We start from the raw sequence: 20,965 nt of genomic DNA on the forward strand, positions 1-20,965 counted from the left end.
ACACATTTGATATGCTAACAATGAATAGGTAATAGGTGTACATATTCCCAGGTGGTGGCTTGTTGGAGTGGATTGTGTTGTGTGGTATACAGTAACAGTGGTAAGTCTCTCTCTGGGGGTGGAGCAAATGGCAGGCAGGCAGATAGGGCTCAGTGACTGTGGAGATGAGCAGCCCTGCCAGAGCAGTGTTAAAAATGGGCTTACCCGCGTGCTGGGTCCACAGCGATGCCAACCGGAGTGCCTGCGCCAGTCGGGGAGCCATTATTGGTGATGAGAGTCTTTCTGTACTGCATCTCCCCTCTCAGCCTCAAAACCTGACAAAACACGCAAATGCACGCACATACTGTATCAGATATACCCCTGACGTAGGGAAACCAACTGAGATAACGACTTTATTTGTCTAAATACGATGATCACGATCAGCACCGTTCATTTTCCAGAATAACTGCATTGCTTTCTACAGGAGCGTAGAGAGTATGGATGTTTCAGCTCACCTCAATCGACTGGCTGGCTGGGTTGGTGTAGTACAGGTTCTCTGTCATCCAGTCCAGGGCCAGGCCCACAGGGGAACCCAGGATGGCTGCCGGGGCAAACTCTGTCCTGTTGGTACCGTCCGACTTCACCCTGTGGATCTCGCCCTACAGAGGAGAAGGGACAGGGGTTGGTCAGAGCCTAGGGACAGTAGAGTAGTCTCACTTCAGGTCTCTGTTGGTGTGGAGAGTGTGAACACTTACCGGGTGCTCCACCCAATAGATGGTCTGCTCAGTGTTGTCAAAGTCCACATCGTATCCATTCTGAAGTCCAGCAACAGGCACCATGGCATCGTTGCTCTTGACGTCCGGGTTCAAGGGAATGCCGTATATGACGCTATCTCTTACCACCACCAAGAAAGGATCCTCAACTGCAGGAAAACAAAACTATTCATCACCAAACAGCTCCAAACGGACATGTCTGTAGCCTACGGGGCGCTGACTGAATTTTTTAAAACAGAAACAAATACTATAATTTGGTATCACCATACTTTCTTCCTAAGACCTCTTAATGTTGAAAGAAGGTTGAAAGAGGAGGGGGTTCAGATGGGCTGGTGAAAGTTTGTTCCACAGCCCTGATTTGCTTTGTCATCAGAGATTAGAATCAATGGATAGCTCGGGGGCATTTTCATTCTTGGGTAATTCACCTCTCAGGGGAGAATGCGTTCTGCATGGCTAGAAAAAGCTGAAGCCCTGCAACCTGATATGGGTTAAGCTGTTGACCTAAAGAGGACTCTCTGGACTTCACATTAAAGGTCCCTTGTCTTATTGAAACCTTAGCCACACTTTTATGATCCTAAATATTTACTTCTGGAAAGGGATTTTACAACAGAATTTAAATGGGATACTGTTGACAAGTCCCTAGCCTCTAAAATATGAGTCTGGCGCTCTAGGAGCTGGATAGATCCCCTTAAAATATATTTGCAAAGAGCAGCTCTGTATGTAGGCTCGAGAAGGATTTACTGCAATTCCTACTCCATTAATAAAAGCTTTATGACTTATGAATGTTACAATCTATCTGTTCCATCTGACCTGACTTCCTTTTTAATCAAACTGTGAGTGATGAGCGTTTCCCTCAGGTTGGCATGGAGCCTACCTCTGGCACAGGTGATTTGGTCTGCAGCCAGGGTCCAGCCTGAGGGGCAGGCACAGGAGTAGAAGCTGGGCCCCACGGCCGACAGCAGACAGATATGAGAACAGGGGCTGCTAAAGCAGTGGTTTTCACCTGCACACAGGTCCCATAACACACACACACAAGAAAAAAAAGTAAACCGTTTTCAGTCACCTCTGGTTTCATTCTGAAATGTCATTTCAAATACAATGACAAAACTGTACTGTGGCAATACTAGCTTATGATATCACCATGCCAAATCTGTATTTTCAGTTGGCCTACCATGTACTACTGTATGTCCTTGTCCTACCTGCGGGCTGCCTGGCCGGGTGTACCGCCACCAGGCCCATGGGCTGAGGAAGGTTGTAGAGCATCACTGTCTGGTTCCCCCCGTGCCACTTATGGGCTCGGATAACGCGGTTGATGTATCTGTCGGTCCAATACACAAAATCCTCAAAAATGGTAATTGCGTGGGGATGTTGCAGTACCTTTTTATTGAGAGCAGCAAAAGACAAGAAGTGCATTTTATTGATATTAACCCACACAAAAGAAGGAAATAAGCACATTTGAATAAAAATTATATGATGTATGTAATGTTCTCCTAGCTTAAAAACGGTATCATTGACATCTACACTGAACAAAAATATAAACGCAACATGCAACTATTTCAAAGATTTTACTGAGTTACTGTTCATTCATTCACTGCCGTGAAAAAGTATCTGCCCAGACGTTTTTTCCAGCATATTTTTTACACTGAATGTTATCAGCTCACCAACCAAAACCTAATGTTATATAAAAGGGACCCCGAGTGAACAAATAATACAAAAAATGTATACATATTTCATTTATTTATTAAAAAAACGTCATGCAAAACCAATGCCCCCGTGTGAAAAAGTAATCGCACCCTTAAACTCAATAACTAGTTACACCATCTTTAGCTGCAATAACTGGTTACACCATCTTTAGCTGCAATAACTGGTTACACCATCTTTAGCTGCAATAACTGGTTACACCATCTTTAGCTGCAATAACTGGTTACACCATCTTTAGCTGCAATAACTGGTTACACCATCTTTAGCTGCAATAGCTGGTTACACCATCTTTAGCTGCAATAACTGGTTACACCATCTTTAGCTGCAATAACTGGTTACACCATCTTTAGCTGCAATAACTGGTTACACCATCTTTAGCTGCAATAACTGGTTACACCATCTTTAGCTGCAATAACTGGTTACACCATCTTTAGCTGCAATAACTGGTTACACCATCTTTAGCTGCAATAACTGGTTACACCATCTTTAGCTGCAATAACTGGTTACACCATCTTTAGCTGCAATAACTGGTTACACCATCTTTAGCTGCAATAACTGGTTACACCATCTTTAGCTGCAATAACTGCAATCGAACACTTCTTGTAGTTATCAATTAGTTTCTCATTGCGCCGGGGAGGAATTTTAGCCCACTCCTTCGTGCAGAACAGCTTCAACTCAGTGACAATTGTGGGTTTTCCAGCATGACCTGCTCATTTCAGGTCAAAACGTTCAATTTCTTGTTCTTCAACCATTCTGATGTAGACTTGCTTGTGTGTTTTGGATCATTGTCTTGCTGCATGACTCAGCTGCGCTTCAGCTTCAGCTCACAGACGGATGGCCTGACATTCTCCTGTAGTATTCTCTGATACAGAACAGAATGCATGGTTCCTTCAATGATGGCATGGCGTCCAGGTACTGATGCAGCAAAGCATCCCCAAACCATGACACTACCACCACCATGCTTGACCGCTGGTATGAGGTTCTTACTGTGGAATACAGTGTTTGGTTTTCGCCAGGTATAACGGGGCCCATGTCAGCCAAAGAGTTCTACTTTTGACTCATCGGTCCATAGAACATTGTTTCAGAACGCTTGAGGATCATCCAGGTGCTTTTTGGCAAACTTAAGACGAGCATTCAGGTTCGTCTTAGTGAGCAATGGTTTCCGCATTGCTACTCCGCCATGAATCCCATTTTTGCTCAGTGTCTTTCTGATGGTGGAATCATGAACATTGACCTTAGCCGAGGCGAGAGAGGCCTGGAGATCCCCGGATGTTGTTCTAGGGTTCTTTGCAGAGGTGTGGACTCGAGTCACATGACTTGGACTCGAGTCTGACTTGAGTCACAAATTTGATGACTTGAGACTCAACTTGATAGAAAATAAAACAACTTCAGACTTGACTTCGATTTGGAGTCTCAAGACTTGGGAATCAACTTATATTTGAGACTGATGACATCTGCCCACATTTTGTTACATTTTGTCACTCGTTTTGTGGCACAGTCTCCGTAGATTAGGCGCACGCAGCCAGAGACAGTATCGCACTTGCCCCCAAAAAATATATATTAGCTAGTGAAACGCACACTCGGCCCTCTGATTGGATCAGCAAACTGTCAATCAACACAGGTTGGGTGAGCTACAGTAGCGTAGTGAGAACGTTTTGCAGGATCGAGAGTGTGAAACTGAATGAGAAAAATACATTTACAAAATCTGTGGTGTAAAGTACTTAAGTAAAAATACTTTAAAGTACTACTTAAGTCGTTTTTTGGGGGTATCTGTACTTTACTATACTATTTCTTTCACATTTACTCCACTACATTCCTGAAGAAAATAACGTACTTTATACTCCATACATTTGCCCTGATACCCAAAAGTATTCGTTACATTTTGAAGCAGGACAGGAATCTTGTCCAATCCACGCCCGTATCAAGAAGAAATCCCTGGTCACCCCTACTGTATCTGATCTGCTCTTACTTTGATGTTTATTTTATTTTATTCTACCTTTAGTTAACTAGGCAAGTCAGTTAAGAACAAATTCTTATTTACAATGACGGCCTACACCGGCCAAACCCGGACGGCGTTGGGCCAATTGTGCGCCGCCCTATGGGACTCCCAATCACTGCCGGTTGTGATACAGCCTGGAATTGACCAAGGGTGTCTGTAGTGATGCCTCAAGTACTGAGATGCAGTGCCTGTGCCACTCTTGATACTTTCGTATATTTTAGCAATTACATTTACTTTTGATACTTAAGTATATTTCAAACCAAATACCTTTTTACTTGAGTCATTTTCTATTAAGGTATCTTTACTTTTACTGGAGAATGAAAATTGGGTACTTTTTCCACCCCTGTAAAAAATGTAGCCTACCATTTATATTTTATATTTATACCTTTGCTTATTCAATTTGGTCATTAACATAGGCCTACAAAACCCAATAAGGTCCTCACCTTAAAAATACCTAAAGTACCTACAAACACTGTCTGCCATCTGCCTGGTACAGTTGAAACCGGGATTCATCCGTGAAGAGCACACTTCTCCAGCGTGCCAGTGGGCATCGAAGGTGAGCATTTGCCCACTGAAGTTGTGTTACGCCGCCGAACTGCAGTCAGGTCAAGACCCTGGTGAGGACAACGAGCACGTTGATGAACTTCCCTGAGACGGTTTCTGGTAGTTTGTAAAGAAATTCTTCAGTTGTGCAAACCCACAGTTTCGTCAGCTGTCTGGGTGGCTGGTCTCAGACGATCACACAGGTGAAGAAGCCGGATGTGGAGGTCCTAGGCTGGTGTGGATACACATGGTCTGCGATTGTGAGGCCGGTTGGACGTACTGCCAAATTCTCTAAAGCGATTTTGTGGGCAGCTTTTGGTAGAGAAATGAACATTACATTCTCTGGCAACAGCTGTGGTGGACTTTCCTGCAGTCACCATGCCAATTGCGCGCTCCATCAAAATTTGAGACATCTGTGGCACCGTGTTGTGTGACAGAACTGTACATTTTAGAGTGGCCTTTTATTGTTCCCAGCACCTGTGTAATGACCATGCTGTTTAATAAGCTTCTTGATATGCCACACCTGTCAGGTGGATGGATTATCTTGGCAAAGGAGAAATGCTCACAAACAGGGTTGTAAACCAATTTGAAAGAAATAACAGGATTGTAAACAAACATTTGAGAGAAATACACTTTTCGTGCGTATGGAACATTTCTTGGATCTTTTATTTCAGCTCATGAAACATGGGACCAACACTTTACATGTTGCAGTCATATTTTTGTTCATTATGTATCAATGATTTGATATATATGTAAAGAATGTAAATAACATTTTTAATTTGCTCACCAGATCGCTGGCCAGAACTTGTTTCCTGTTTTTGCCATTGTAATCACAGTAGTCAATAAAATCCAGGTAGGCATCCGCGAAGTAGAGCAGATTGTTGGGATAGTCAATGGTTAGGCCGTTGGGCCAGTACAGTTTGTTGCTTATGATGGTTGTCCTCATCTTCCCGTCCATACTGGCCTTCTCAATGCGAGGGTTCCTCCCCCAGTCTGTCCAGAACATGAGGTGAGCACTGCACAGTAGATGAACTGTTATAGTTACAGTCAATTACGCTGTTTTCATTCATTACATTTTGAATTTCCACTGTGTACTCTACTCTCTAAAGATGAGCCTCACCTGTCCCTTGGGTCCAGCACAATGGCTCTGGGATTGGTCACATTCTCACTAACCAAGACAGTCCTGTGGGTGCCGTCCAGTTTGGACACCTCAATGGTCTCCAGAACATAGTCAGTCCAGTATAGGTTCCTGCCAACCCAGTCCACTGCCAGGCTCTCTGTCACTGTCACTCCACTGTCAAAAACCTGTCAAATCAACACACATATGTTTAAGTTATTGGAGTTCATTTCATTACCCTAGAGAATGTAGAAAGCGCAGCATTTCTTTTGTGGGAAATGGAAGGGCATTCGGTACTCACCACAGCCCTGTCGCTGCCATTTTTGTGAGCGCTCCATATTCTGTCCTGGCTGGTGTCAGACCAGTACACACGGTCAGTCACTGAGTCAAAGTCCAGCGCCACAATGTTTCGTCCATCCCGGACCAGCGAGCGGACCACATTGGGTTGAGTGGTTATGTCATCAGACACAATCTGATTTCGGCTGGCGACTAAAAGAAAAGCCTCGCGTGAACCTGGAAACAAAGAATACTCTCTTTTCACCTGTGCATTATAATTCAAACAAGACTTCACATCAGCTGTATACAATTCTTCCTTAAATCTACAAAACAAGATAAGTTGAGCTCCTAAGATATCTACAGCAGGGAATCAATGCAGCCCTGTTGGGAATAATGGCAGATTGAATTACAGGGATTTTCAACTGGTTATCTTTGAGGTAGACGGGCTCATGTCAGGCACACTGCTCATAAACAAGCCCTTTGTTGTTGATTATGTCCTAATTACCCGGAGAGAGAGTCAGTGAGTGACATATATGTTATTTGTCTTATCTGGGGAAATCAGAGTAGAGTGGGGAGAGAATGAAGAAGAGAGAGAGTGCATCCGCCCGGTGGTCTGGTGCCAACACCGGCTCCCTTCAGACCATTCATGTCCTGTCCTGTCCAGCCACTGGGCAGTTTATCATGTCTGTGTGGGCCAATCAGATGCACTGTATATCCATCTCTGCCTGTCATCTAGGAGACTGAATTTAATCCATAGTGGGAGGATGTGTCTTATTTTGAAATCAGGCCAATTATGTTTAGAGGAAACATAACTGAGTATGTTGTGGACTAAATGGATTGGTCAAATCTATATGATGGATTGGTATGACAATGTACGTAAATCGTTTCTAAGAGCACAAAATGGTAATGCAGCGGATGCCAATTCAACCCCCCAAACACACACACATCCTCCTCCTGACCTGAGACCTTGCATGCGCGTTGGTCAGCCTCCAGAGTGTATCCGTCGGAGCAGTGACAGCGAAAGGAGCCTCTCTCGTTGAAGCAATGCTGGCTACACAGGCCAGGGGGGCTACACTCGTCTACGTCATCGCACGTCTTCGAGTCGTTACTCAGCTGGTAGCCCATGGGACACGTGCACTGGGCCCCAAAAGGCCCCTGGATGCAGCCGTGGGTGCAACCTGCGTTGTTGTCAGTGCAGCTCTCTTGGTCTAGGACGGTAAAAAGAGGAGAGTCAATAAGAGAAAGCTGCTCAATTAATCACAGTGCTACAAATAACGCGTTCTACCCTAGAGAATATTTTGTGAATTTCGTCAAAACACACCATTAGTACATTCTGAAACACATTTTCTACACGTGTAACTACAGACAAGAATTTCCCTTTATCCTCCAATTGTGTTTTGCACCATTCTACCCATATTGAGTTGGTTAGTGTGGATGGCAGGTTTTGGGATGAATCAAAGCTACACGCGTGAGGTTTGTACCAATGATTGAGGTTGTTCCTACCTGGCAAGGGCTCGTCTGAAAGCAGTGAGGAAGGCAAGAAGGAAGGAAATCATAGATCACTTTTAAGTTAATACAGAACAAATCAACACATGCATGATTTGAACACAAGATTACACACATAACACAAATTCCTCACAAACATTAACGCACTCAATTGGTTGTGACCAGAAATGCCGTGCAAAATATGTCAAGATTTCAAGTGACCAGTGAAACTAGATAATTACAATGGAAAATTTACAGAGAGTGCACTTCATTTTCGTAACATGACACTATTAGCATGCTGGCCTAAAAGGCAGAGAGAGATGGTGACTTACTGCAGAGCGGAGACTCGTCTGCACCATTGGGGCAGTCGGGATTGTTGTCACACACCCTGCTGATGTTGACACACATGCTGTGGCCCGGGCACTGCCACTGCCAGCTAGGGCAGCGGAAAGGTGGCGTGGGGCAGTCTCTCTCGTCACTCATGTCCCTACAGTCGTTGTCGCCGTCGCAGAGCCACCGTTGGTACACACAGTTGCCGTTGTCACAGCGGAACAGGGTGGTGGGGCAGGTGCGGGGGGGACAGACGTGGTGCTCGTCTGAGCCGTCCTCGCAGTCCGGGTGACCGTCACACTCCCAGGTGGAGGGGATACAGCTGCCGTCGGACTGGCACTGGAACTCACTCTCATGGTGGCACATCCCTGGGGGTCTGGTGGCTGGGCAGAGCAGGAGAAGGCAAGGTCAGACAGTGTAGTGAAGTGTGGCTGAAGTTCAGGACGAAGCCTCAACAGAACCTCGGCGATGATGTCACTTCACTGAGAGTAATGCTCAAACTGCTGTGCTCTGAGACCCGTTGGTTGATCAACTCTGCATGTAGAAACTGATCCTTCTATTTTCTTCTTGTGACTCAAAACATTGAGTTGGTACACTTGCAACAGCCATTGCATTCTACTCTGTATCAAAACCCACTATTTGGACATTCTAGAACACACGTGACTACAGACCCAAAAAATTGTTTTTATACAATTGTGTTTTGCAACATGCTAACCGTATTCAGAGGGTTAGTGTGGTTGGCAGGTATTGGGATGAATCAAAGCTACACACGTGAGGTTTAACCAATGATTGAGGCTGTTCCTACCTGGTAAAGGCTCACGATCATCTGATAGCAGTGTGGAAGGCAAGAAAGGAGAGTATATAAACTGATCATTACATTTTCTTGTAACTTAAAAAAAAAGAGGTTGAATACTTACGACAGCCAGACTCATCTGAGTGATCGCTACAGTCAAAGACCCCATCACAGCGGTAGTAGGAGTTGATACACTGATGTCCATTAGAACACTTGAACTCATAGAGAGTGCAGTTGTAAACTGAAAAGAAAAAAAACAACAAAGGATGCCGTTTAGAACACGCAAAGTCATTGCGTGTTCTGTTTAATACACATGGAAGAAGATCAATGGGATAAGAGGCTAACGTACGCTTGCGTTCACGGTGTATTCAATTGACTTGAAACTGTGTGACACTTGTTTGTTGGCGCTGTCCAACTATGCAAGTTCCTAAATACAGTACAGTGCGGAAATAAGACAGAGAGACTCACTGCAGCCCTGTTCGTCAGCCCCATCCATACAGTCTCTGTCACCGTCACACACATAGCTGGGGCCTATACAGCGGTGGTCTGGGCACTGGAACTGTTCCGGGTGGCATGTACCACTGAGGTCTGCCAACACAGAGAGACCAATGGAGCTAACAGTTAAATGCAACACATGACTGACTTGACAGTCATTCTCAAAAAGACACTCAATAACAGAGGTATTACTCCTATGGTAAATAAATGTGGTCCTTGACTCGGAGACTCACTGCAGTTGGCCTCGTCCGAGCCGTCTCCACAGTCGTTGTCCGTGTCACACAGCCAGATGTGTGGGATACAGCGGTTGTTGGCACAGGTGAACTGGTTGGCCGCGCAGGTGCCAGGGGTCTGGGTGGGGCAGTCCCGCTCGTCACTGCTGTCAAAGCAGTCGTTGTGCCCGTCACAGTGCCATCCACTGGGCACACAGTGCTGGTTGGCACAGGTGAATGCCCTGGGTGAGCAGGTGGTGTCTGAGAAAGAAAAGTAAGGATTCATGAAACATCATTTTTTGGCTACTTTTTAACACCGTAACAAGCCATTCTAAGTATACTAAAAGTATACAAAATATACGTATAAGTATATTAAACATTATTACTAATGCCCCAATAAAGTGCCTTGAATGACAAACAGTTAGTATACTCCATTGAAACGTAATACAATGCATTACTATGAGCTCCGCCACAGTTGGCCTCATCACTGTTGTCATGGCAATCATCAACGCCGTCGCATCTGTAGTTCTGAGGGACACATTTCCCGTTGGTGCAGGAGAAGGAATTGGAACCGCACTGCAGCATAGGGGGCTCGTTGGAAGGGTCGTCTACACACGTCTGCTGGCTGGGCGCCAGCTTCATGCCATACGGGCAGCCACACACCCTCTGCGAGTCCGGCGCCGGGAAGCAGAAATGGCTGCAGTCTCCATTAGGATTAGTATTCCTGTTGCAGAAGTTGGAACCTGAGAGGGGTAGCAAATGAATCCAGTGATGGCCACAGAGTTATCCTCCATCACATAAACACCGCAGCAGGGGGGTTGACAGAGTTCTCACCGGTCTGGGAGTTGTAGTTGAAAGATTTGACGTGCATGATGTGGCTGATTCCCCGCCTGATGATGACCATCTCTCCCCCGTCAGTCTTGCGCACACGCACGATCCCACCCAGGCGCCAGTCAGTGAAATATGCATAACCTGGATGGGCCAAGCAGGAATGCTCATGAAACTTGAGACCCGGCGTTGGGAATGCCAGGGCACAACCTATGACATTAGCGGTTTTATCTCTTATCATCACTGAACTAATGTTTGAGATGACACGGTAATTGCTCTCTCTAATGATCATCAATCAAGCTGGATGGGTAAGTAGTAGTAATGAAATTCTAACGATGAAGGCTTCTATACAGTAACAAGGTCGCTTTAATGCAACTGATGGAACCGTGTTGCATTCCATTCTTCGTGAATTTAAAGAGGAGAAAATTTAATCACCTCCAAAAATGGTGAGACCAAAAGGATGTGAGATCTGAGTGATGCGCTCCAAAGACAGCCTGTTCTGCCCATCAAAGGTGCTGTGTTCGATCTTATCAAAGAAGGCATCCACCCAGTACAGGCGCATGGAGCTGGGGGGGAGACAGGACGAGTAGGACAGACATTCTTAAACACTGTTGCACAAACATATTGTCAAGAGGAGGATTAGGGAAGATCAGTCTGATAAGAGGCTTACTGAGATCTTACAGACGTCGGATCTTAATTTGATCACTCTTTTGTCGCTGAGAATTTTGCTGGACAGCAGGAAATGCAGATGAGCTCCGTGATGAACATAAATTCACTAAAAACCACACTAACATACAGTTATATTAACAGTATTCCACTTTTCATGCAGCCTCACTTTGACCAGCTAATAGCTTACAATGCACATAGTGTCACAATTTCAAACCTAAGTCAAACCTATGCATCGGATTTGTTATGAATGAAACTGCTATTTGCTTTTTTTTGACGGAGTGCAACTGGAAGATGAAGAATGGTGTATTGTGAGGCCATTCCTTTGGTCCTGCTAGGCTCTGGGACCATTGGCTCACCTCCAGTCGATAGCCAGGCCGTTGGGCCAGCCAAGAGTAGTGTTCACAATCGACAGGGCATGTGACCCATCACACCAGGCCCTCATAATCTTCGCTGGACGATACCAGTCGGTCCAGAAAATATACCTGCCAAATAAAAACATATACATTATCCAACACTCACACTTATATGGAAAAAGATCATAGTGTCTTTTTCACCTCAACCGAAGTAGTCTCTGGCTTTAGGTCCACTTCAAAATCTTTTATGAAGTGAGAAATATAGACCGTTTATTTCAGAGCTCCCCAGGGCTTTTTCCGTTTAAGCCAAGTTCTTAGTGTTCACTACAATACCAGCCTTCATGCAGCACTAATCTAGGCTGTTGGACTCAGAGGCCTTATGACTTTGAAGCTATTGGAAATGTCCCACTAGCACTAAATAAAGAGTCCTTTTATCAGGTTTGGGATTTAAAGTGCGAACAATCTGTGAATGGGTCGGTACCTCTCGCATTATACTAGGTGTGACTAGACACAACTGCTCAGTTTGCTCATGCTTTTTTTTCATGTTCTTAAGTGGCAGGGATCCAGGATGAAAACATGGGCCTCCGAGCCCTGCTGGGTCTGGCTAATGCCCTCACTAAATTGTGCATGCCCAGGACATTGGAGTACTTGACCGATTTCACACACTGTCTTTGTCTCCCTTTGACATCCTATGGTCCTTTAAATGAATCTCAAACAAATATAATCCGATCAACATTTATATTAATGAACTGAATAGAATCAAACATTGGGATATTATGCTGTAAAAAGCATGTATTCATCGGTAAAGTCAGCATTCTTCAAGCATCAACAAAGATATATAACCCTATCATATCTGCTCTCCCTGCCTCTCTCTTGTTTTTGTTGCAACATTAAGGCTGGAAGTGGCGCCAGGCCTCTCCCCTGACCCCCCTTGAGGTCCAGCCCAGCTGTATTTACCCAATCACAGGGTGTACCACGATGGACCGTGGGTTGTTCAGGTTGCGTATGATGGCTCTCCTGGACTGATCGGCCACCTTCATGACTGAAATGCTCCTGAAGCGCGGGTCCGTCCAGTAGAGGTTCTTTGAAATCCAGTCGTAAGCCAAGTCCTCCACGCCGTCCACTCTATTGGCAGCTAGCACCTCCCTGCCTGTGCAGATCAAAGCGGTGACACCGCCATTTCATACGGAGATGAAAGAGGAACACATTTAAGTAAATAGACTGTCAGCTTGCATTTGTGCTATGTAGGCCTGACAGAGAAAACTAGGGCTGGTCAACCCTATGTTGCAAAAACAACACCACTGATCAGTACAGATTGTGGTTTCATTTTCTACTGTCATTTCTTTACCACATTAGTAACTTATTTTACATGGAAGTTGGAAGATAAATATTGAATCTTCGACAACTTGTATTAATTATGTTCCCAGTGTTTGTTTTATCACATTCTGGAGCCTGACTTTGAGCTGTTACGTGATAGTTTCACTGCTGTCCATGCTCCTGCCTGTTCCCTCCCTCCCTCCCTCTCCCCTCCCTCCCCCACTGCACTACCCGGCTCCATAAGGCACTCCCCTAACTGCCGGTATAAGCTTGGCTGGATCACATGCTTGAGCTCTCTGCTTGAAAGGATATATGTGGGGATGTAACCATGGTTACAAAAAACTATTCCTCACATTCTAAAAATGAAAAAAAAAACATTCAGTAATAATGAACTACAAATTCAGTTATGAAAATATATTTAACAGAAAATTCGGTGTTTGATTCTAATATACAGTATCGAGTCATCAATCCAATCAAATAAATGTAGGCCGCTCTCACCGGTGCCATCCACTTTCTGCTTGTAGATGATGTCTTTGGCCGTGTCTGAGAAGAAGATGGCATCGTCCTCTGCGCTGAAGTCCACCCCAACGAAGTAGGAGGGCGTTCCAGTGACAGGAAGGATGACATCCTCCTGAGAGGACAGGTTGAAGGGGATGCCTCGGACAGCCAGCTGGCTGGAGAAGAGAAGGAACTGCCTCACCGCTAGCGAGTGAGAAGAAGACATCCACCATGAACCTCCAGATCTTCTACCTCATATGTCACACCACATGGGCACTCACAGTATAAAGGACACAGCACATTGAAGTGTACCAAGTCCAATGTTAATAGGGAAAAAAACGAAACAAGGTTTGTGTGTTGGCCTTACCAACACATCTCTTGCCGTCAGCATGCAGGTCGTAGCCCATGCGACACCTGCAGCGGTAGCCCAGCCCTTGGTTGTCTGACCTGTGGCTTAGAATACAGATCTGCTCACAGCCGTCCCTGTCTACCCCGCAAGGGTTAGTCACTGTGAACACAACACAAACGCTCAGCCACTGACAGAACATACAGAAGTGGGGCAGATCAGCGGAGTGGTTGTACCAAGTGACGTGCTTACCATACGGTTGTCTCAGTTGGTGTACAACTTGCACTCCGTGTGGGGTCTGAGATGTGGTGTAGACCACCTGAGGGTTTGTGTCAATGAACTTGTTGGCTTTCATCACGGCCATCTTGGTCCAGTCAGTGAAATACACAGTGTGCTCAAACAGACTGATGCCAAAGGGATGGGGGATCACAGCACCTCCATGGACCACTGTTTTCCTGAAAGGTGGAGAGAATACCCTGAGCAGACTGTACATTTACCATTGTGATAGACAGGGAAACAGCATTGTTTTGACTTCTTACATTTGGTCTCTCCAGACATTTGGCCAAAAAACATCACATTTGAGCCCTTTCATAAGGAACATATCTGGTATGCTTACCTATGAAGCCCATCATATGTGGTGGTTTCAATATAGTCGTAGCGGCTGTCGACCCAGTAGACTCGCTTAGCATCAATATCCAGTGTGATCCCTGCTGGCCAGCCCAATTTAGTCCTGATGATCCCATAGCGATTGGTGCCATCCATGTAAGCCCGCTCCAAACCTGGCTCTCCATTCAGAGAGTCCCAGTCTGAGAAGAACAGGAACCTGTGAAGAAAATGTGTTTTGGTACAGATTATGTACAGGTTACCAGTACAGTAGGTTGCCAAAAAATTGTCAAAGACTCCAGACACCTAAGCCACAGACTGTTCTATCTGCTACCGCATGGCAAGTAGTACCAGTGCACCAAGTCGGGAACCAACAGGACCCTGAACAGCTTCTACCCCCAAGCCACAAGACAAGAACGATAAATAGCTAATGAAATGGCTACCCAGACTACCTGCATGGACCCTTTCTTGCACTAACTCTCTTGCACTGACTCTATGCACACACACACTGGACTCTACTAAAATATACTTAATTACACTTACACCCTAACATACACACACACAATACAGTTGAAGTCAGAAGTTTACATACACTTAGGTTGGAGTCATTAAAACTAATTTTTCAACCACTCCACAAATTTCTTGTAAGCAAACTATGGTTTTGGCAAGTCGGTTAGGACATCTACTTTGTGCATGACACAAGTCATTTTTCCAAAAATGATTTACAGACAGATTATTTCACTGTATCACAATTCCAGTGGGTCAGAACACATACACTAAGTTGACTGTGCCTTTAAACAGCTTGGAAAATTCCAGAAAATTATGTCATGGCTTTAGAATGTCATGGCTTTTTCTGGCTTTTTCTGATAGGCTGATTGACATCATTTGAGTCAATTGGAGGTGTACCTGTGGATGTATTTCAAGGTCTATCTTCAAACTCAGTGCCTCTTCGTTTGACATCATGGGAAAATCAAAAGAAATCAGCCAAGACCTCAGAAATTTTTTTGTAGACCTTCACAAGTCTGGTTCATCCTTGGGAGCAATTTCCAAACGCCTGAAGGTACCACGTTCATCTGTACAAACAATAGTACGCAAGTTTAAACACCATGGGACCACGCAGCCATCATACCGCTCAGGAAGGAGACACGTTCTGTCTCCTAGAGATGAACGTACTTTGATGCGAAAAGTGCAAATCAATCCCAGAACAACAGCAAATTACCTTGTGTAGATGCAGGAGGAAACAGGTACAAAAGTATCTATATCCACATTAAAACAAGTCCTATATCGACATAACCTGAAAGGCAGCTCAGCAAGGAAGAAGCCACTGCTCCAAAACCGCCATAAAAAAAGCCAGACTACGGTTTGCAACTGCACATGGAACAAAGACCAAATACAGAGAATTTTTACTCTGATTAAACGTCAGAAATTGTGGAAAAACGGAGTTTAAATGTATTTGGCTAAGGTGTATGTAAGCTTCCGACTTCAACTGTACCTACGCCCACACAAACAAAACATGCACACAAATCAAATGCATACTGACGCCACACACTCACACACCTCGTACCCCTGCATATCGACTTGTACTGGTACTCCCTGTATATAGCCATGTTATTTTCTACTCCCTAAATACACTGAGTGTACAAAACATTCCTAATATTGAGTTGCACCCCCTTTTGTCCTCAGAACAGACTCAATTTGTCGTGGCATGGACAAGGTGTCCACAGGGATGCTGGCCCATGTTGACTCCAATGCTTCTCATAGTTGTGTCAAGTTGGCTGGATGTCCTTTGGGTGATGGCCCATTCTTGATACACACGGGAAACTGTTGAGCGTGAAAAACCCCAGCAGTGTTGCAGTTCTTGACACAAACCGGTACACCTGGCACCTACTAACATACCCTGTTCAAAGGCACTTAAATCTTTCAAGGCAATCCATGTCTGAATTGTCTCAAAGCTTAAAAGTCCTTCTTTTAACCCGTCTCCTCCCCTCCTCTACACTGATTAAAGTGGATTTAACAAGTGACATCAATAAGGGATCATAGCTTTCACCTGGATTCACCTGGTCAGTCTGTCATGGAAAGAGCGGGTGTTCTTAATGTTTTGTTCACTCAGTGTATAGCCATGTTATTTTTAGTCTTTATTTTTTCCACTGTGTCCTCATTTCACCATTTACATTTTTTATTTGATTTAAAAAAAATCTTATTTTGAACTCTGCATTGTTGAAAAAGTACCCGTAAGCAAGCATTTCGCTGTTCGTCTGCACCTACGTGTAGACTACGAAGCTTGTCTACGAAGCATGTGACAAATACAATTTGATTTGATTCATGTACCGGATGCAATATTGAACATCGGTGAACTGGATTCCATAGCAGCAAAGTTATCCCTCCTTTTAGCTATAAAACGACCAGGACTGCAACTCAACAAATGGTGATACATAAGCGGATTTCCTTTTAATTGAATTTGAAACAGACACATCCTCCACTGTCTTTGTTCCCGGTCTTACAGGATGGCCAGCCCTAAATCCCACCGAGGTAGAACAAGTGTGTACATTTAGCCTCACTTCCCAATTCACCTGTAGCCACCTGGCCCAGGCTCCACTCTGGAACCACACTATTGGATTACAATGAGGCTCATCACTTTTAATACTGCTCACTAATCCGCCAGGAAAATCTGCGAATCGAACACACTCATTACTCCCTACCGGTACAGCATGAGAGAGAGACAGATAGATAGAGGGATGGAGGATAGAGGAGGTCCCCTCGACTCACCCCACAGTTGGGTCCACGGCCAGCCCTCTGGGATTTCCCAGATTCTCTGCGATCAGCGTCACCCGGTTATTCCCGTCAAAGTCCACCATGTCAATCCGGTTGACGCTGGCCTCCACCACATACAGCTTATTGTTCACCCAGTCCACGGCTAGGTTCTCTGGGTAGTCAACTGATACATTTAAAATCACCTGCATATTGGAGCCGTCCATATCCACCGAAAACACCTGGCCACAAAAGAAAGCATTGTTGCTAAGAGATTAGCTCTTTGGTGGTTAAGGCTCCGGAAATTCACGGAGATATCAAATAAAAAGAGACAGTCCGAAAAACAGGGATATGTCACCATAATACCTCAATATGAGAAGGAAATTACTGTCATTAAGGCTGGGCTTTGGTTGCTTGTCTGACTTCCATCTTGTCTGTCTAGTAGCATTTGAGCGGTGCTGTCGGATAGTATTGTGAAACCTCTACCCTACTGATTCCAAGATGGCACCAGTTTCTCAGGCTTGAAGCCTTGGCACCTCAGAAGGGATAGTGCTCTTTACAGCTCTGGCTCGTTTGAAACAAGACCCAGACGTCTAAAAAGCAGGATTTTCAGCTGACCTGTTTAAAGAGAAACTGAATATGTGGAAGTAGCCTGCTAGTTTAACCTTCCTAGTACGTTCACATGGCCTGTTTGTGGTCCCCCCAATTTAAATACGCTGACATTCCGCCATGGAGGTGACTGATCTGCACAGATACCCCACTGCTGATATGTCCCTGCTTTTCAGCCTCATGGCTGGGGTTCAAACCATACAGAAGCCAAGATGCTGAACAAAGCCCTTTGAGCTGGCCAAAGAATGCATATAACAGGGTGGACTCGGTGAAAACAAATACTGCACGATTACTTTGAACACGATCGGGTTACAAAAATTACACTGAGCTATGCGAACATCGTACCAGCATATCGGACAGTTCTCCAGATTAGACATTTTGGATTCCATTTCCAACCTACTTCCCCTTCATTATGACCCAGCCATTTGGGAGCCGGCAGGTCTACCATTTGTACAGTATTAACAGTGGCGGTATCTTAACAGATCTGACAAAGTATTCCCTCTCCTTTGGGGGGGTACAGGTTCCTGTACAACTCAAGCATTTCCTCAAACAATAAGCCTTTCTATCCTGTGGACTGTAACTACGGTCCACTGTACATGTAATTCTAACGATGCACTGATGCCTTAACAGGGCCACAGGAACCACTCATGTGAAGTATTTTAATGCCAGTATTACCTTGTTCTGAATAGTATCCGTCCAGAAGACTCTATTGAGGAGGTAGTGGAAGTCCACCCCGACAGGGACTCCTCTATTCTGGGAATGGACCAGGGTGCGAGAGCTGTGTCCATGGATGTCACCAATCAGCATGTCTTGGCCATTGGAGAACACCAGCGAGGCTACGCTAGCTACAGACAGTAGGCAAGGCAATCCGTAAGACAACATGCTCAAACATTTCATCATCTCGTATAAACACCTGTCATATGCTGTTTAAGCAGTTGTTTTTTGACTGTATATACTGTATAATCATTCATTCATTTACTCAGCAGTGGAAAACAGAAAAAAAAAGAAAAAAAACATTTTAGTCTGTCAGTTTTGAAGCCATACTATTGGGTTGATTCAAATCTTATAATTTGAATACCTTTAGTAAGATTTTTCATTTGATGTCATTTTTAGAAACCCAAATGGTCAAAATAATTTGATCTGTATTATTAACACAGCAAATCCCTCCTTGCTGCTGGCCTCAAAGTCAGAGGGGTCCACAGACACAAACGACTGGCAGAAATAACACTCAGTGTGCAACAATGCACCAGAAAGCAGAGCAGGCGGACAGAGGCTGGCAGACGGGAGGCTGGGTGGAGGGGCTGAGGGCCTCTAGCCAGCAGGAATGACTTTGATATGTTGAAGTATATTGAAGCTCAACACTGGCCACTCACTTGAGGTGTTAGCTCTGCAGTATCGGTGCTGCTCCAGGAAATAGCCCTCTCGACAGCTGCAGCGATGGGTTCCCATCCGGTCTTCACAGAGCTGGTCGCAGACGCCCCACATCTGACAGTCGTCAAAGTCTTCACAATGAAATAAGAAAAAAAAACGGAATAATTCAAAGCACACATCCAATATTCTACCTCTAGTAGCCTGCGATTCCAGTTCTTTCAATGTACTGTTACGGAGTGAATTTACCAGTATTTACCAATACAAGAGCGGCTGTTATTGTTGTTGACAGTGTACCCAGAAGGACATGAGCAGGTTCCTCCCTCAGGAGACGCATGACAGCGATGCTCACAGCTCAGAGAAGCACACCTCCAGATACCTGACCATCACAGACAGACACACATGACTCCCAATGTCACTTCTCAAAATGACGTATGTGCGTGAGCGCATGCACTTTAAACTGGTTGTATTGTTACTGACTGCAATTGCGTCCAGCAGTGGTGTTGGCCTCATCCTCTCCATCTGGACATTGGGCTGTCCCATCACACAGTTGGTCCATTGGGATACACAGGCCTGAGGATGGACAGGGCCATTCTCCAGGATAGCACTCGTGTGATACAGAGTCTGCAGAGAGAACAAAGTCATCTTCATTGGCTTGCTTTGAGAAAACAGCAACCATGTGTGAGGTATGCATTGAAGACAGCAGCCTTATTGGAGGATTCTGCAGCCCATTCTCCAAAAACACTCTTCGTGTGAGGAGGAAAAATATATATATATATTTTTTTTAAACCTTTATTTAACCAGGTAAGACCCATTGAGGTTAAAAACCTCTTTTGCGAGGGCGTAGTGACAAGAAGGCAAAACAGGGAAATAGCAGCGTGTAAAAATAGAAAGTAAAAAATACAAAATACACACAAAAGCGTCACAAGTTACAGACACGATTCAAGATTAGAAACAACTGCGGCGATCGCAAACAGTGTTGTCGATCAGAGTCTTAAAAACAGGCAAGGACACTAACTCCCGTAACTTTAATATTTTTTGAAGAATTCTAAAGCTCTTTTGGAGGGGTGAGCGATCAAAGAGGGATTTGACTACCACACTTTAAGGAGCACAGAGCCTAGCCCATACCAACCACGGAGACCAGAGGTGAATCAGGTTTCGACAAAGCAGTGTTTCTCACTCCTTCAAGTGTGCTTCTACTGAACCCGCTTACTGTTTCTTTGTCAGGTTTTTGGGTCCAATATTAGAAATGTGTCAAGAAGAAGGGGAGCTGTCACTCTGTAGCATCCATACCACAGCCTTTCTCATCTGCATTGTCTTCACAGTCGTCTTCCCCATCACAAAGCCAGACCTGGTGAACACAGCGACCGCTGGGGCACGTGAAGTAGCTCCCTCTGCAAGCCGGATAGGCTACATGGAGGGAGGGCGAGAGAAGAGAGAGAGCGAGCGAGCGAGAGAGAGAGAGAGAGAGAGAGAGAGAGAGAGAGAGAAGCACATCGAAAAGGTCAGATTAAGTCCAAGTTAGGGGGAGAAACTATCTGGGTGAGGAGTTAAGATTAGAGGTGTAGACTATGGGTTGACAGATAGCAGTAGTGGTGCGAGGAGGGTAGAGGTACGCACTGCAGCTCTGTTCATCACTCCTGTCTCCACAGTCGTCGTCATGGTCACAGACATAGCGTTGAGGGACACACTCTCCGTTTCCGCATTGGAACAGGCCACTACTGCAGTGCTGTGCTGAATAAAACAGACACAAAACCCCTTCAGTGACTGTCTGTATGTGTCCGTTTTTCATCTTACCCCTGCTGCACTGACCGGACGAGGGCATGGTTAAATATGTGGTCATGCGTCACAGCGGTCATACAATTTTGTCAGCCGGCGATTGTCAAGCAGATAACTGTTGGTCCCACGGTAATTGACCGTTAA

At 45.0% G+C, this 20,965-nt stretch overlaps 1 protein-coding gene across 4 annotated transcripts in view; it reads right to left on the minus strand.

Moving 5' to 3' along the window:
- Positions 1–20,965, minus strand: part of lrp2a (low density lipoprotein receptor-related protein 2a) — a 67,044-nt gene that overhangs the window by 33,705 nt on the left and 12,374 nt on the right. For 3 of the 4 annotated variants that reach the window (XM_042306804.1, XM_042306802.1, XM_042306801.1), the window contains exons 6-36: positions 20,663–20,776; positions 20,336–20,452; positions 19,523–19,666; positions 19,302–19,421; positions 19,048–19,176; positions 18,350–18,519; positions 17,084–17,307; positions 14,331–14,537; positions 13,967–14,169; positions 13,736–13,876; positions 13,369–13,572; positions 12,511–12,703; positions 11,557–11,682; positions 10,967–11,097; positions 10,538–10,675; positions 10,162–10,446; positions 9,725–9,964; positions 9,465–9,584; positions 9,121–9,237; positions 9,009–9,029; positions 8,206–8,586; positions 7,892–7,906; positions 7,348–7,596; positions 6,414–6,625; positions 6,116–6,300; positions 5,783–6,011; positions 1,952–2,129; positions 1,627–1,755; positions 735–901; positions 495–638; positions 205–314 (exon numbers count right to left, since the gene is read on the minus strand). In XM_042306804.1, coding sequence (XP_042162738.1) covers positions 205–314; positions 495–638; positions 735–901; positions 1,627–1,755; positions 1,952–2,129; positions 5,783–6,011; positions 6,116–6,300; positions 6,414–6,625; positions 7,348–7,596; positions 7,892–7,906; positions 8,206–8,586; positions 9,009–9,029; positions 9,121–9,237; positions 9,465–9,584; positions 9,725–9,964; positions 10,162–10,446; positions 10,538–10,675; positions 10,967–11,097; positions 11,557–11,682; positions 12,511–12,703; positions 13,369–13,572; positions 13,736–13,876; positions 13,967–14,169; positions 14,331–14,537; positions 17,084–17,307; positions 18,350–18,519; positions 19,048–19,176; positions 19,302–19,421; positions 19,523–19,666; positions 20,336–20,452; positions 20,663–20,776 — 5,143 coding nt within the window. The remainder of the gene's footprint in view (positions 1–204; positions 315–494; positions 639–734; positions 902–1,626; positions 1,756–1,951; positions 2,130–5,782; positions 6,012–6,115; positions 6,301–6,413; positions 6,626–7,347; positions 7,597–7,891; positions 7,907–8,205; positions 8,587–9,008; positions 9,030–9,120; positions 9,238–9,464; positions 9,585–9,724; positions 9,965–10,161; positions 10,447–10,537; positions 10,676–10,966; positions 11,098–11,556; positions 11,683–12,510; positions 12,704–13,368; positions 13,573–13,735; positions 13,877–13,966; positions 14,170–14,330; positions 14,538–17,083; positions 17,308–18,349; positions 18,520–19,047; positions 19,177–19,301; positions 19,422–19,522; positions 19,667–20,335; positions 20,453–20,662; positions 20,777–20,965) is intronic. The other variant, XM_042306803.1, reaches the window with a different exon arrangement.

The sequence above is a fragment of the Oncorhynchus tshawytscha genome, linkage group LG26 (assembly GCF_018296145.1).
Source record: "Oncorhynchus tshawytscha isolate Ot180627B linkage group LG26, Otsh_v2.0, whole genome shotgun sequence".
NCBI classification, from domain to species: Eukaryota; Metazoa; Chordata; class Actinopteri; order Salmoniformes; family Salmonidae; genus Oncorhynchus; species Oncorhynchus tshawytscha.